Raw genomic sequence first — 16,694 nt, 5'->3', positions numbered from 1 at the left:
CGTGTTCAGGAAATAAGCCCCCGCCCTTCTCTGTTGCTGTTACCTTATTGGATATCGGAGCTTACGGAATCCTGCGTTACTGTGTCCTTATTGGTCAATTTGGAACATTATAGAAATCAGCAGCGTGTATGTGTGTGTGTGAAACTTATTATTCTAGTTTGTTTGTTCGGTTTGTTTTATATTGTTTGTTTTTTTAAACTTCTGCCTCTTCCATTTTGCACCCGTCCTGTGTCCACTGTTTAGTTTGATATTTTATTTATTTATTTTTTCCCCCCCTTACAAACTATGATTCAAGCGAAAGGGAGTTTTTCCTCACCCCTGATGCCACCAGGGGCCGCACCTGAGCGCCCAATCTCTGTGTGACTATCTATGACTTATGACAGGCCCAGCCACTACGGACCTTACGCATCTAAGAATCCTGGTCCTAACCTACGTTGACCTTATGACTCTACATTCTCTGTCTATCTCTTCTTCCTCTGCCTTCCTGCTATTTCTGCCTCTCCTCTATACCTCTCCTTTTAAATCCATCTCTAACAATGTTTTTTTCCCATTTGTTAAGCACTTTGAGTTACATGCCTTGTATGACACAGTGCTATACAAATACAATTATTATTAAATTATTATTATTATTTGAACTCTTGGGCTTTAAGCCAGAGTGTGCTTTTTAAATGCCCAAGCGGCCTTCTCCGTTTCTCCTTGACTTTTTGGTTAAAGGCCCACGGCTTCACTCCATACTACCTTTTGTATCAATGAGCTTCTAATATATTCATACTGTTTCCGTAAACATTCATTATCAGTAATATTGGCCGTACCACATCTAATGGGTAGAGAACTTTAACTTTAAAAGTCGTCTGACTCGTGAACCAAGTTAAATTTCATTAGCACTGCACAACAATGACTACTTTCTAATTAGCTTGTGTTTTTCATATGTGTTGTTCAGTATATTTAACATTAGGATGCTGTACTAAGAAGCTGGTTCAGGAGTAAGCCAGGTTAAGGTAAGCGGTAAATCATCTAATAGAACAGCCCGAAGTTCTCATTTTCTCAAGAACATGAGGACTCCGACTCTTCTATTAGATGATTTACCTCTCACCTTAACCTGGTTTACTCCTGAACCAGCTTCTGAGTAAAGAACCCTGATATGAGTTGACCATCTCCTGTCTGCCCCCCTGTCTTATCGTCTCTATGTGCTTTAACATTCATAGATATGTTTTTATTAAATATATATGCAGCATAAATGATATACTAATGAGAAGTATTTAAAGCAATGCTTACCAAATGATAAAATGTTAAGAGTTGATGGAACTCAAATGGAATGCTGGGAAATGAAATGTTTCCTCAAGTGCTACTGAAGTTTCTAATTCTGTTCTCAAAGCTTTGTCACTTTAACAGGCCCAGGGGGTAAACCTATATAGGTACAATTCACTTCCTTTTGGATCTTTCACCATTGTTTTTTGTTGTTTTCTTTGTTTTTCTAAGGGGGGGGAGTCAAGTATATCTGGAGATTAGTGATGTAATCAGTTTATTTTTTATTTTACATATTATTATTTTTTCCCCTCATTTTATTTTATTTTCAAACGCATTATTCTTCCTTTTCTTATTTTAACACATTTATTTTTTATTGTACTTTTATTTCTATTTTATTTTTGCATTTTAATTATTCTCCTATTGTCAATTCATTTTGTTCACTTTCAGCTTTGTTGTACTTTCCCTACTGTTATGTATTTGTTTTGATTGTTAAGTGTCCTTGGGTATTTTGAAAGGTGCTCAAAAATAAAATGTATTATTATTATGTATGGGACAGGAAGTGGGGAGAGAGAGACGGGGGAAGGATCGGCACACGACCCGGCCGGTGTGCGAGATCAACGTGGGGCTCGATTGACTGGGGATGGTTTCTCGGAGTGCTCATCGCCCTCACAAATTGACTTGATTTGAAACACTTTGCACAACCGTAGCTGAAGTGTTTGAGAATACAACCACGCACAAGAATGAGACTCCGAAGTGTAAAATTTAACGTAAGACGCACCATGTGTCTCCTCTAGCCGCCGTGAATAGCTGTTTATCTGTCATCCCCAGTCAATCGAGCCCCACGTTGATCTCGCACACCTGAGTCGAACCCAGGTCGCCGGCGTAGTAACCCAGTGCCCTACTGTTAGGCCACGGCAGGGTCCTTCCACCATTGTTTTATTTGTCATGATGTTTTGGCTTCAAACAGCTGGTGCTTCAAACAGCTGGTCTTCCAAACGCGCCCCTAACTGCTCATCTTGAGTTGCACCTTACTCGTATCATATCATGTCACTCCTTTCATTATGTGTCTTTTTTGTTTTCTATTTCTTTTGTTTGTTTAATAATTGTTTTGCACAGGCAAAGAGAATTGTTGAGTGGTGGGGGAGGGGGAAAGTAAGCTACTGTGGGCACAGATGGTTTGTTGTTGTTATTATTATTATTGTTTGTATAATAACTTTTAAAATAAGTATAATAAACAAAAAATCCTCCCATTGGTAGTGGCTTTTTGAAACACAACCCATGAAGGCCTGCTATTGGCGACGCCATCCTATGTACTCCACCCAGCCTGGCGACGCCATCCTAGTACATAAAGGCATGCTGTTGGCTGTTCTTCCAGACTGATGTGTCACTTGTTTGTTTACATGTGGCTGGTGATGCCATTTTTTAAATGGAAACAAGTAACTTGTAAAGTAGAGGGCACCTCATATTTATACTCCTACTTACACATACATTTTAATATACATACTCATACCAGTTACATACCAGTATATACATACTCATACATACGATTTAGGCTTAAATACTACTTAGGAGTTTTTGGGAATGCAGTGAGCGTAGCCTGCTGCCTTCTAGGAACATTGTGCCGCAGTTCATTAAAATGGATGATGCCACAAGGCCTTCAATACGCCTTTAGATCAGTGGTTTCTCAAAGTGGGGCACGGGGACCCCTAGGGCTCCACAGTGCATCCTCAGGAGGAGTGTCGGGTATAACAGGAGGACCACCTTTAAGAAGAACGATGTTCCTGCTTTTTCCTTCACCGTGAAGACACACCATTATAAATTTGCTGGTACCAGAATTGCAATGACTAGTCATAGCGCAGAGGTGGGCATACTCAGACAAAGACATACGGTCACTCAACATTCAAATGGCCTGGTCTTGCCAACTTAAAATTAACCAAGTACTGTACATAGGCTACATCTTAATACACTTCATTACCATGTCCAGGAATGGGCCAGATGTCACAGACAACTTGCCTTTGTCAATAATAAGAAATAGTGTACGCTAACATAGCTTATCAGCTTTGCCATTCCTGGACATGGTACTGAAGTGTATTAAGATGTAGCCTACAGTACGGTACAGTACGGAATGTACCGGTATATACGTAGTAGGGGGCCTTCTACTTCTATTGTGCTCGTATTCATGATGTTTGTCATTGTTCTGTGAGGCTTTTCTTGCTATCATTTTCAAAACATTCAATCTATTCATTAGATGGAGAATAGTGAAAAAATATTGTTTTGGGGGACATATGTACTCATTTCTAATTTGATAAATCCAACACGTCTCAAAAGAGTTGGGACGGGGACAATAAATGGCAGCAAATGTCGAGGAAGACTAAAAACAACAAAAGACAACACTTAACAGTTAAATACATTAACCGATGAGATGATTTTATATAAAAAACAGTGTTAATTCCTATCTTGGATATGATTTCACCAGCTTAAATGGTGGGTGTATTCCTTGTCATGTTTTGCAATGTTTTCCTTTCTGTAGTGCTTACAGTGTGACAGGTCTTGACCAAAAGCCCACCATTTTATCACCTGCTGGTCCTTATGATGGAGCCAAACTGTTAAAACATAGTAGAGAATGCAATTTGACCTTACTGTGTGGCAGTAATCGAAGATCTCCCTTCAAAATATAATGCATGAGTGGCTTTTCATGCTGTTTAAAACCCATTTATACCATTCAGCACTGTATTTAACTCTACAGATGAGTGAGAACATCTTAACAAAAGCACTACTGCACCCGCATGCCATCATGGAGGCTGACTTTTGAAGTTAGCACTAACACAAGTTGGATGGTCCATTTTCACTGTAGCACAGGATGTGCAATGCTCTATTGTTGTCAAAAAGAATGGACTTCTACAACTTCTGCTGACTTCTGTAAGCAAAGGACAGTTTCCCATGTCTTCTGGGTCTATTTCAAGTGAGCTCAGGTGCGTAGGAGAATGTTACACCCCTGTATCATTTGCACACATTAAGCATTCTTAATATGGTCAATTTCCAATAGCTCTAGCACTCCAGGAATTAGAGTGAGACTACAGCCAATATATATTTCATGATAAGATAAAAAACACTATTTGAGGCTTTCCTTACTAAAGTTTAAAAAGCCTTAAAAAGCTGCATGTATGTAGCCAGTATTTAATAAAGGCTTTTTAAACTTTAGTAAGGAGTGCCTCAAATAGTGTTTTTTATCTTTTCATTGAAGTTTGGACGCCCAAGTTCTTTTTGATGAGCACCCTTTTTTACTAACTGGATACAGGACCCAGTGAAGCATTCCCTTTTCTCTTTTTTGTGATATATTTCATGATGTCATGAACCTATACAATGATTTTAATAACAAAAATATGTCTTATATATACTCAATCGTGGTAAATCAAAGGGAATTCAAAAATGTATGTAATAACTATTGTAATTATTCCCTTTGCATCTTTAATTCTGAGTGACTCAGCCTCTCTGTGACGATCTTATACCTGGACACCTATATTGTCCGTCAGTACAATTAATTTTGAAATGTTCTTCTTTGTTGTTTTATCTTATTTGGATGTTTACTAAACCCAACTAAAAGGTCAACAGGATTTCCTGACTCATCTGGTGTTGATAACACACAAATGAAGCCACAGCAGAACGGAGCTCTACATTAATGAACAATCAAATCAGTTCATATTCTATTACACATTTTATTCTTTCCATTGGGCCAATTCACTTACAGAAAAAGATACTGTATTTAATAAAGTCACAGATGTACAACATTTACAGCACAACTCTAATAAAGTCAGTGGTCCCTGTCTTTACTCTATACTTTACATTTGCTGTTTGAAATAGTGACTATTGTGGTTTTCAATAAAATATTTCTACATCACAGAGTAACAGCTATGACACATTCTTCACAACAACTCTTACACTTACCCATGCGTGTACATGATATCACAATATTAAGAAACAATTCAGCAATTAAAATACTCAACAAAAGTCATCATCAAAGTCCGTTAAAAATGTTCAGTTAAAAAATGTCATTTCTGCTCTGGTGGATCAAATCAGTCTTGATTCAGCAGGAGAGTGATTAGGGCTCTTTACTGTGAGAGCACTTGTGTGTCTTTAAACTACGAGACTGAGTGAATGTCGACCCACACTGAGTGCAGTGATGCGGCCTCTCTCCTGTGTGAGTGCGCTGGTGTCTTATTAAATTACTAGTATTAACAAAACTCTTGCCACACTGAGTGCAGTGATGCGGCCTCTCTCCTGTGTGAGTGCGCTGGTGTACTTTTAAATGTGCCTCTTGAGTGAAACTCTTGCCACACTGAGTGCAGTGATACGGCCTCTCTCCTGTGTGAGTGCGCTGGTGTACTTTTAAATAGTCCTCTCTAATGAAACTCTTGCCACACTGAGTGCAGTGATACGGCCTCTCTCCTGTGTGAGTGCGCTGGTGTAGTTTTAAAGATCCCTCTCTAGTGAAACTCTTGCCACACTGAGTGCAGTGATACGGCCTCTCTCCTGTGTGAGTGCGCTGGTGTACTTTTAAATTCTGCTCTGTAGTGAAACTCTTGCCACACTGAGTGCAGTGATACGGCCTCTCTCCTGTGTGAGTGCGCTGGTGTCGTATTAAATTCTGCTCTAGAGTGAAACTCTTGCCACACTGAGTGCAGTGATACGGCCTCTCTCCTGTGTGAGTGCGCTGGTGTTGTATTAAATCTCTCCCTGTAGTGAAACTCTTGCCACACTGAGTGCAGTGGTGTTTCTTCTCTCCTGTGTGAGTGTTCTGCTGTCGTCTCTGGTCATGTGCTCCTTGCTGTTCTGCAGACGGCTGTGTGACTGGTCTGGACGCCCCAGTTGTGGTTTGGTGTGCGTGTTGGTTTCTGCCTCCAGACGGTATGAAAGTCTCTGATCTGATCTCTCCAGACCTCAGCAGACGCACATACTCGTCTGTGTGAATTCTCTTGATGTGTTTGTGAAGGTAGATTTCAGCCGTGTAGGAGAACGGACACAGAGAACAGGAGAACACCTGAGACGCAGACACCTCTGGAAGACAAGACATAAAGACTTCATTAAGACTGAACCTTTTTTTAGCAAGAAACATTTTTAGTTTGTTTTGCTTTCTAACAAATAAAGCAACTGTAAAAACTGAAGCACTTATGCACACACACACACGTACACTAAGCATTTTTTAATGTTTATGTCCCTGTAAAATAATGTTTACATTGTCATGTTATGCTACTGTGTTTAACCTTTCATACAAAGCTTCTATTTATAAACTTGCTATCGCCAAACTGTTAATGGCCAGGTCTTAATCTGTTGTAAGACTCTTTGATGTCATGCCAATGCTGTCATTATGTAGTTGAGCTTATTCAGTGAACAGCGGGTCAGATGCCAGCCATCCCATCAGCATAAAAGGGCTGAAGACAGTCCAGAGAGCGTGATTCATTGGTAATGACCCACCTTTACCAGGGGTAGTCAAGGGTGATTGCCTGTGATTGGCTAGTCTTTAATTTCACAAAGTTATTCTTTAGTGTTACCAAAATGTCTTTCTGGAAATTCAAAATGGCAGACATGGAGAAGATCCCTTTTCATGTATGAAAAATTGAATTTTTCCAGTTATAATGAATACTTAGAAGTTCATTGTGGTGGTAAGTATTTGTGAAAAAGGTAACATTTGTGAATGGGCAGCATACATTCTGGAAATAGACTAATTCAAATATTTCACAGTGTAACATAAATGTTCTGCATCATGTAATTGGTTGGTAGTGACCTACCTTTAGTGCTGCTCTTGACGTCCCAGAGGTAGTCGAATGTGATGCCCAGTTCTTTGGCGTAGTCGTCTCCATACCAGACCAGCAGTTCTTCTCCAGGGACAACAGGCCGACAGCAGCGATACACAATCCCTCCTCTGTACTGAAACGCCACCAGATTCTGCTCCTCACCGTTACGAGCGCAGTTCACATACCTGTTCACAAAAGCAAACCAACTACACTTCACATACTGTACCTGATAGACAACAGCAAACCACACACTTCACATACCCGGCAGGCTTGTACGAAATTCCGAATGGAAAGAATTTCAATTCAAAATAATGCCATAATAGGAACACTAGGTGGTGCCATTACCTTGAATTTCTTTGAATTTAATTTACACCACCCATTGAAAGTACATAAAACAACACCACCTAGTGTTCGTATTATGGCATTACTTTGAATTGAAATTCTTTCCATTCGGACTTTCGTACAAGCCTGATACCCGGTGAACAACCATACCTGGCAGGAGGCCTGAAGTAGTGATCACCAAATCAATTAAATTATTACTGTTTAATAACATGTAGATATTGTATTATAGAATATTACTGCATTCTCTGCATTCAACTGTCTAATTGGATATTCAAAATAATTAATCAATTCACTCCAAAGTGATAAATATCTGCTATTAGAACCACAAGAGAGAACTCCAAAGTGATGAATATCTGCTGTTACCTCATCCAATTGGAATGGGTTTCCCTTCTGGCATCTACATACTCATCTGTGTGCCGACTCTTGTAGATCTGTGACAACCATTGACAGTAAATAGAATGGACGCCAAATCAACGCTATTTGCCATTCAACGCTTTGAAGCCAGATTTGGGAACATTCCAACTTACATTCCACCTTAGCAACGCCAAACGCAGGTGCTGATTGGACAACAACAAGACTTCTAACGGTCAATCAAACCATGTTCTGATGCTCATTGGTCAATTTAACTTTTAATATCTCACTAAAATAAAACATCACCACAAAAAATCACCACCCTGGTAAGTTGGAGAGCAAGGGGACCTACTAGTTGAGCGAAAAATGATCCCCCTGGAGTGGCATTTAAGGGAGATGCAGGGTTTTATGTCTCTCATAGGAATGAATGGGATTTGGCCATTTTTTGGTCTTTTTGGGTCCAACCTTGGCTCCAACTTGGCTTCAACAATGAAATAGAATTTTGGCCTCCATTCTATTTACTCTCAATGGTACACACACACACACACACACACACACACACACACACACACACACACACACACACACACACACACACGCATTAGGAAAGGTGTTAAAATACATCATCACACCTACACCTAGAAATCAACTCCCTGTTAGTTGGGCATTTAGCTGTGAGAAGTGTTTGTTGATTTAGTTTATCTCAACACCAGAGGTCGTGTTAACCGACAAATGTCCGTCATTGACGGATTTTTTTGAAGGATGACGGAAAATTCTGAAGTCTGTCCGTCATTTTGACGGATCAATATTCAGGGTGATGATAAATAAATCACAAGTCTAAGTAGACCTACGCCTCTATCGAGTAGAGCAAATATGTATTTCAATTAGGTATAGTTATCAGCGCAGATAATTTAATGCTACTATCGTTTGCATCTCCCTCTCTCCCTGCTTGTCATACCATACGCCGCAGCTGGGCTGTGCGGCTGGCTGCAGCAGAGCGCGCGCCTCTGCACTTTCTCCAAATAATGAATTAAAATAACTAAGACGTTGCCACCATACACATGTGACTTCGACTTTAAGATTCGGAACTATGTGTAGACCTAGGCCTACTACATTTACTACATTTATCTGATTTTCTGCCGATGACGAAGGTGTCCCTCTATCGTCCTTCATAGAAGCATTGTTTCATAACTCCTTGCTTGAAACATAAACAAATATACGAATAGCATTTGCTAGCCAGAACCTTCACTCAAAGGCAACGCAGGTCTAAAAGGGCTTCAGGACATTAACTAATAAAAACGACGGATATTCAAGAGCCTAAATATTACCAAGCAAAGCAACTTACAACTTTGCAAACGTTGCCAGAAACGGCTAACCTCTCATTTCGATAGCTGGTTCACCCATTATAGGCGACTTTTTATTATTATTCAGACAACTTTACCGCGCATCCCAGAGCCAACATATAAGCCGATGGGGCGAGAGAGGCTCCCTTTACCGTCGCTGATATTTTTCAACAAAGTTTTGCGAAATCTGGTCGTCGTAGGCTTCAGTGCCTTTGTCGACTGCCTGGGCTAAACTGTTCTGCTTCAAGACGGCTTTCCTTTCCATCGTGCATGTGAAGTCCAACGCGAATATTATTTAACACTGCGCCTTTGTATTACAATCGGTGCATTCATCAGAGCAAAACAAGTGACTGACAGCTGTTGGATAAAGCCCTGCACGCGTCTTTTAAAAAAGTGCTTGTGGTGACCATAGCGCTGAACACTGAATCAGACGCACGTCAGTGAGCGATACAGTTGAGGACGATATTATTAGCCCCCCTCCTGAAATTAGACATTTCTCTTGATTTCTCAGTAAGAATGACCATTATTTCTGTTTCTGTTATTCTGGAAACAAATACACTGATGGAGATAATGTTCAATGAGTTGAATTTGGATTTTTCTATTGTTACGATGAGTTTAAACAAAAAAGGGCAAAAATGACAAGGACAAAATTATTAGCCCCCTGATCATTAATAGTCAATATGGCGCCATTTATGAACCAAAACTGACAACAGGCTCTGATAAGTTGCTACAGTACCTAGGTTGGCACATGGCCCACTAGGGATTTTGGCCCATTTCTTCACTGCAAAGTGTTCTAGCTGGTCCAAATCGCATGGATGCTGAGCATAGACATTAACCACAGACTCTCAGTGGGATTGAGGACTGGACTATGAGCGGGTGATTCCAATATCGTGGTTTTAGTGTCCTTGAAGAACCTCTGAACTAATCTAAATGTATGCTTTGGGTTACAATGTTGTTGGAAGACCCAGCAATCCAGATTCAGACCCAGACTCCCTGTGTCTGAGGCTGAATAACAGACTAAACTTGATGCCCCACCACTATGTGTAACTGTGGAAACTGCTTAGCCTCATTAGACCAAAGAAGCATTGGACACCTGCCCAGATGATTGTTAATGACCTGGCCTCACCTGGAGTTTTTTCCCCACCAAGAAAGACAGTTAATAGGGCTTGTCATCAGATTGGGCTTTGGGGCCATCATCACAGAAGAACCCCTTTACTAAAGGCAGTGCATATCAGAGTGTTATTGAGCTTTACCTGTGAACATTTGAAAGTCAAAAATGAGTTTTGAACGTCTCTGCTTTCATCTGATGATATTCAATTGCACCTGCTTTGATGCATGAATTCTGCTTCTGTCAGGTGAAGAAAGGGATAGGCCTTGAATCGTTATAAGATGGTTTCCACAATTAAACATGGTGGTGGATGCATCATTCTGTGGCAGCCTCAGCCACAGGAAACCTTGTTTGGGTGTACGGCATCATAAAAACTGAAAATTATGATAGAATGTGGAAAGTGACCTTGCACAAATATGCTCATAGAGGGAGCTAAGATCTTCACTGGATCTTTCAATAAGATAATAACCCAAAACTTGCATCCAAAATAGTTCAAATGTTCTTCAAGGTTACTAAAACCATGGTCATGGAGTGGTTCAGGCCTCAATCCTTTAGATAGTATTTGAGGAGTGCTGAAAATGAATGTCCATCCTCAACATCCATGCAATTTGGACCAGCTTAACTATTTGCGATGAAAAAAATGGGCCAAAATCCCTGGTAGGACATGTGCCAACATAGTTAACAACTAATCAAAGTGCCTGGTGTCAATTTTTGTTCATAAATGGCACTGTATTGACTATTAATGATAAGGGGGCTAGTAATTTTGTCCTTGCCATTTTTACACTTTTTTGTTTAAACTCATTGTGAAAATGGAAAAGTCCAAATTTAACTTATTGGATACTATCTCCATGGTGTATTTGTTTCCAGAATAACACACATTTATTAATAATGATCATTCTCAATGATCAATGAAGAGATATGTCTAATTTCAGGAGGGGGGCTAATAATATCGTCCTCAACTGTATCTGCAGCTTTTTAAACAGTGCAATGAGGGAGTACGGCAGAGAGAGAACGTGGAAAGCAAAATTGACTCCATCCTCAAAGTTGGAGAATGAATGTCGAGTGAAAGGGGGTATATTCACAGCGGTGAATTGCGCATGTGTTGTTCCCGGTGCGGGGTCGCGACCCCCCACATTGAGAAAGGAGATGGAGAATTAAAAAATAGGCGATGACGGATTTTTTCGACCCTGTCCGTCAAAATGACGGACTGTGAAAAAGTCTAGCGCAACCTCTGCTCCACACCCACGAGTATCCGCTTTGTGTGTGTGTGTGTGTGTGTGTGTCTCACCACCCAGGAGTACCTGCTCTCTATGATAAGTGTGTGTGTGTGTGTGTGTGTGTCTCACCTCCCAGGAGTATCCGCTCTCTATGATAAGTGTGTGTGTGTGTGTGTGTGCCTCACTACCCTGGAGTATCTGCTCTCTATGATAAGTGTGTGTGTGTGTGTGTGTGTGTGTGTGTGTGTGTGTGTGTGTGTCTCACCATCCATGAGTATCCGCTCTCGATGGCCTGGTCCTTGTCCATGACTTGTCCCTCGTAGGGTCCAAAGTGAGTTCCTCTGGCTATCTCCTGGCCCCGGTTGAAGACCCCCAGTCCTGCGTTGGGGATGTGGGACTTGCTGACCTGCAGTCCAGGGGGCAGGGTGAGTCTGGCTCGGTCTGGGACCCCCACTGGTGCCGGGGTGTCAGGGATGAAGATGGGGGGGCCGTGGATCCAGCACTCCTCAATGAAGAAATCTTCACAATCCTCACAGACTGCAGACAGAAAAGAGAGGAGAGGAGACAAGAGGAGATGTTTCCCAACACATTACAGCCTACAGACAAGAAGAGGAGAGGAGAGTGAGACTGATGTTTCCCAACACCTCACAGACTACAGACAAGACCAGAGAACAGCCAACAGTTATCAAGGAAGAAATCTTCACAATCCTCACATATACAGACAAGAGGAGAGGAGAGAAGAGAGAATCAAACTGATGTTTCCCAACACGTTGACAAAGGTGACCAGTGTAGTCTTGAAATCACAGTCTGCAGAAGGGAAAGAGAGGAGAGATTCAGACTGATTTAAAGGGACACTGTGTGAGATTTTTAGTTGTTTATTTCCAGAATTCATGCTGCCCATTCAATAATGTTACCTTTTTTGTGAATACTTACCACCAGCTAGGGATGGGATATCGGTATCGGTGTATCGGTATCGGGTTCAGATATCAACATATTTTCAGAGATCGGATCGGAATTTTCCCAAAGTATCGGAATTTTCCCAGGACTGATATTGAGCCAGGTGTAATGTTAATTTGAAGTCATAACACTTGCATATTAGTTTTCAGGATGGGATTGTTACTTTTTTACTTGATACTTTTACTTATGAATTCGTTTCCTGTTCTTTTGACTTCCTTTTCTGACCAAATAGTCATCTTGAGCCTACCTCAAGTTGAAATTCATGCATATATGAGGTTTTGGTATTGGATCGGAGTAGTATCGGTATCGGCAGATATCCAAATTCAAGTCAAGTCAAGTAGGTTTTATTGTCAATTTCTTTACATGCACTGGTCATACAAATTATTTGAAATTACATTTCTTGCTTTCCCATACAGACATAGACTAATCTAGGTAAGGACGTAGACAGTATAGACATAGACAGTACTTATACATGGACTTAAGACAGTATGGACATAGACAGTGCTCATACAGACATTTAAAGTGCAAGACTGGACAGCAGAAGACTTGTAGAGGACATACATTAAAGAGGTATTGTTGTGCTTTTGTGCTTTTCCTAAAAAAAGTCCTTTATAGCGTTCTGACATGGTAATAGTAGCATTTGAAGAAAAATAAATATTAAAAAGGTCTGTCAAGTACACCAGCAGCAGTGTATGAGTATGTGTGTGTGTGTGTGTGTGTGTGTGTGTATGTGTTTAGTGCAGGTAGAAGGTGCGGTGTGCGTCTGTGTGTGTGTTCGTGTGTTCGTGTGTCCGTGTGTGTGTGTGTGTGTGTGTGTGTGTGTGTGTGTCAGTGTGTGTATGTTTGAGTTTAGTGCAGAAAGTGCAGTGTGCTTGTGTGTGTGTGTGTGTGTGTGTGTGTGTGTGTGTGTGTGTGTGTGTGTGTGTGTGTGTGTGTGTGTGTGTGTGTGTGCATGTTTTGAGTTAGTGCAGGTTGAAAGTTCAGTCACAAGTATAGTAGTGCAGGTGGAATGTTCAGTCGCAGATATGGTGGTGGGGGATGGGTGGGGGGGGGGGCTGTCAGTGGCCTTGCTGGCTAGAGGCTGACAGTGGAGGGAGAGTGGGTTGAGTGTTCAGCATCTTGATCGCTTGGTGCATTGTGCTGCTCGCCAGCCTGGTGGTACGGGAACGGAGGCGCCTGTACCTCTTTCCAGAGGGCAGGAGGCTGAACAGTTTGTGTGCAGGGTGGCTTGTGTCTTTGATGATCATCAGTGCTTTCCGGGTGAGGCGTGTGGTGTAAATGTCCTGCAGGGAGGGGAGTGGTACTCCAATGATCTTCTTCGCTGTGCTCACAACACGCTGGAGTGTCTTCCTGTTTTTCTCCGTGCAGCTTCCTCCCCACACTGTGATGCAGTTGGACACGACGCTCTCTATGGTTCCTCTGTAGAATGTTGTCATGATGGAGGGTGTAGCACTTGCCTTCTTTAGTTTGCGCAAGAAGTAGAGACGCTGATGGGCCTTCTTCGCCAGTGATGTAGTGTTGGTGGTCCAAGAGAGGTCGTCGCTGATGTGCACTCCAAGGAACTTGGTGCTGCTCACTCTCTCCACAGCATCGCCGTCGATGGTCAGTGGTGGCAGTTGTTTTTGGACCCTTTGGAAGTTGACAACAATCTCCTTGGTCTTGTTGACATTCAGCAGGAGGTTGTTGTCTTTGCACCATCTGGCCAGCAGGTCTACTTCTTCTCTGTAGTGAGTCTCATCGCCCTTGGTGATGAGGCCCACCAGTGTTGTATCATCCGCAAACTTCACTAGATGGTTAGTGCTGTGGGTCGTTGTGCAGTCGTGTGTCAGTAGCGTGAACAGCAGGGGGCTGAGAACACAACCTTGCGGAGCCCCCGTGCTCAGGGTCAGGGTGCTTGAGGTGTTGTTCCCTACCCGTACTGCTTGTGGTCTTTGCATCAGGAAGTCCAGCAGCCAGTTGCAGAGGGAGGTGCTGAAACCTAGTTTGTCCAGTTTTCTGATGAGTTGTTGTGGTATTATGGTATTGAATGCTGAACTGAAGTCAATGAACAGCATTCTCACATATGAGTCTTTATTGTCCAAGTGGGTGAGGGCTGGATGGAGGGCAGAGCAAATTGCATCCTCCGTGGATCGCTTGGCTCGGTATGCGAACTGGTAGGGGTCTAGGGTGGGGGGTAGGGTGGCTTTGATGTGTGACAGGACTAGCCGTTCGAAGCACTTCATGATTATGGGCGTCAGTGCTACAGGACGGTAGTCATTGAAGCATGATGGTGATGATTTCTTCGGCACAGGTATGATGGTAGCAGCTTTGAAAAGTGATGGGATGACTGCTTGCTCCAGAGAGATGTTAAAGATGTCTGTGAAGACATCCTTCAGCTCTTCTGCACAATCCTTCAACACTCGGCCTGGTATGTTGTCTGGGCCAGCTGCTTTGCGTGGGTTGATGGTGGCCAGTGTCCTCTTAACACTGGCAGAGGACAGGTAAAGGGGTTGATCATGGGGGGGAGGGGGAGTTTTCTGTGGGTGAGTGTCATTTTGTGCTTCAAAGCGGGCAAAGAAACTGTTCAGGTCGTTTAGCAGAGAGGTGTTGTTGTCACAGCTTCGTGGTGCAGGCTTATAGTCCGTGATGGCCTGTATGCCCTGCCACAGGCTCTGTGCCTCTCTGCTGTCTTTGAAGTGTGTTGTTATTTTGTCTGAGTATTCCTTTTTTGCTTTCCTGATGCCCTGGGACAGGTTTGCCCTTGCTGTCTTTAGGCCAGCTACGTCTCCTGCTCTGAAGGCTTTGTCTCTGGCCCTCAGCAGTCGGTGAACGTCTCCTGTGAACCATGGCTTCTGGTTGGCCCTGGTGGTGATGTGTTTTATTTCTGTAACATCATCGATGCATTTTGTGATGTAGGAGGTCACGGTGTCTGTGTACTCCTCAATGTCAATGTGATTGCTGTGGGTGGCAGCTGCTTTGAAAATGTCCCAGTCTGTGGTTTCAAAGCAGTCCTGAAGTCGTGAGATGGCTCCCTCAGGCCATTTTCTCACCTCCTTCTGAACTGGATTGGTGAGTTTTGCCTTTTGTCTGTAAGCTGGCAGTAGCAGAATTGTTGTGTGGTCTGAGGATCCAATGTGGGGGATGGGCTTTGCCTTGTATGCTCTCTTCTGATTTGTGTAAACGAGGTCCAGGGTGTTTTGTTCTCTTGTTGGGAAGTTGACATGTTGATGAAATTTTGGAAGTACTGTTTTGAGATTTCCGTGGTTGAAATCTCCCAGGACCACTGTGAAGGCATCTGGGTGTGCATCTTGTTGTTCACTGATGCAGCTCGTTCAGTGCCTCACTTTTGACGCTATTGTTGTTGCTGGGTGCGAGGTAGACGGCGACTAATAGGATAGCGGATATTTCTCTGGGTAAATAGAAGGGTCGGCACTTGATGATCATGAACTCCACTCGTGGAGAGCAGTGCCTCTGTACTACCGTAGCATTATTGCACCAAGCATCATGTGTGTAGACACATATTCCTCCCCCTCGTTTTTTCTCTGCAAGGGCTCTGTCCGCTCGGTGGCACGTTAGTTGGCTGCAAGCCGTGTCTCGACGCCACCTCGTTTGCCCCTTTTCCTAATTCTGGAGCATCGTTTTCGGTGTCGGCATAGCGAGGCAGACGGGTCCGATGTAGTCCTATGCCGCCGCAGAATTCCTAGTTCTTCCAGAGTCTTCATTGGTACATCCAATACATTGCTTAAGTTGTCCATTCTTATCTGCAACAGCTGTTGCCGACTGTATGTGCGTTCCGACATATTTTCCGACGATAGACATTTCGAAAGACACATTTTAACACAAATAAACACTGAAAGTTGGGAGAGCAAGGGGCTGCTGCAACCTACGTGCGCCGCCGCCGGAAGTACATTTATTTAGATATCGGGATCGGATGGGAAGTGAAAAAATGTGTATCGGTGCATCCCTACCATCACCATCAAATTCTAAGTATTCAGTTTGACTGGAAAAATTGCACTTTTCATACATGAAAAGGGGGCTCTTCTCCATGGTCTGCCATTTTGAATTTCCAAAAACAGCCATTTTTAGCTGCAAAATTGACTGTACTTGGACCATAATAGAAAATATTTGTTTATTACTTAGTAAACGTTCATGTAAAGATCAAATTTGGCAATAGGCAGCCCAATTTCAATAAGCAGCATAGTTGCAGTACCTTTTTTGACCATTTCCTGCACAGTGTCCCTTTAAACAGATGTGTACTTTTAAACAAATGTAGCTTTTGAAAATATTCTCTGGACATCTGGACTCACTGTCCTGAGTCTGCAGAGGAAGAGATGAAAACAGATTTGTGGGGTTTTTT

The 16,694-nt window shown here is 42.5% G+C and overlaps 1 protein-coding gene across 1 annotated transcript; it reads right to left on the bottom strand.

Annotated features, from left to right (window-relative positions):
- Window positions 1-5,055: 5,055 nt before the first annotated feature.
- LOC134443487 (histone-lysine N-methyltransferase PRDM9-like) lies at window positions 5,056-11,960 on the bottom strand (the record flags this gene model as incomplete). The annotated part of the gene is made up of 4 exons (XM_063193256.1): window positions 5,056-6,303; window positions 7,035-7,225; window positions 7,746-7,813; window positions 11,667-11,960. Coding segments are annotated over 4 exons (1,509 nt in total), but the record flags the coding sequence as incomplete, so codon positions are not given.
- Between the last annotated feature and the right edge of the window lie 4,734 nt (window positions 11,961-16,694).

This window comes from Engraulis encrasicolus, unplaced genomic scaffold (assembly GCF_034702125.1).
Source record: "Engraulis encrasicolus isolate BLACKSEA-1 unplaced genomic scaffold, IST_EnEncr_1.0 scaffold_336_np1212, whole genome shotgun sequence".
In the NCBI taxonomy this organism is placed as follows: domain Eukaryota; kingdom Metazoa; phylum Chordata; class Actinopteri; order Clupeiformes; family Engraulidae; genus Engraulis; species Engraulis encrasicolus.
This window is presented reverse-complemented; position numbering and strand designations above follow the sequence as displayed.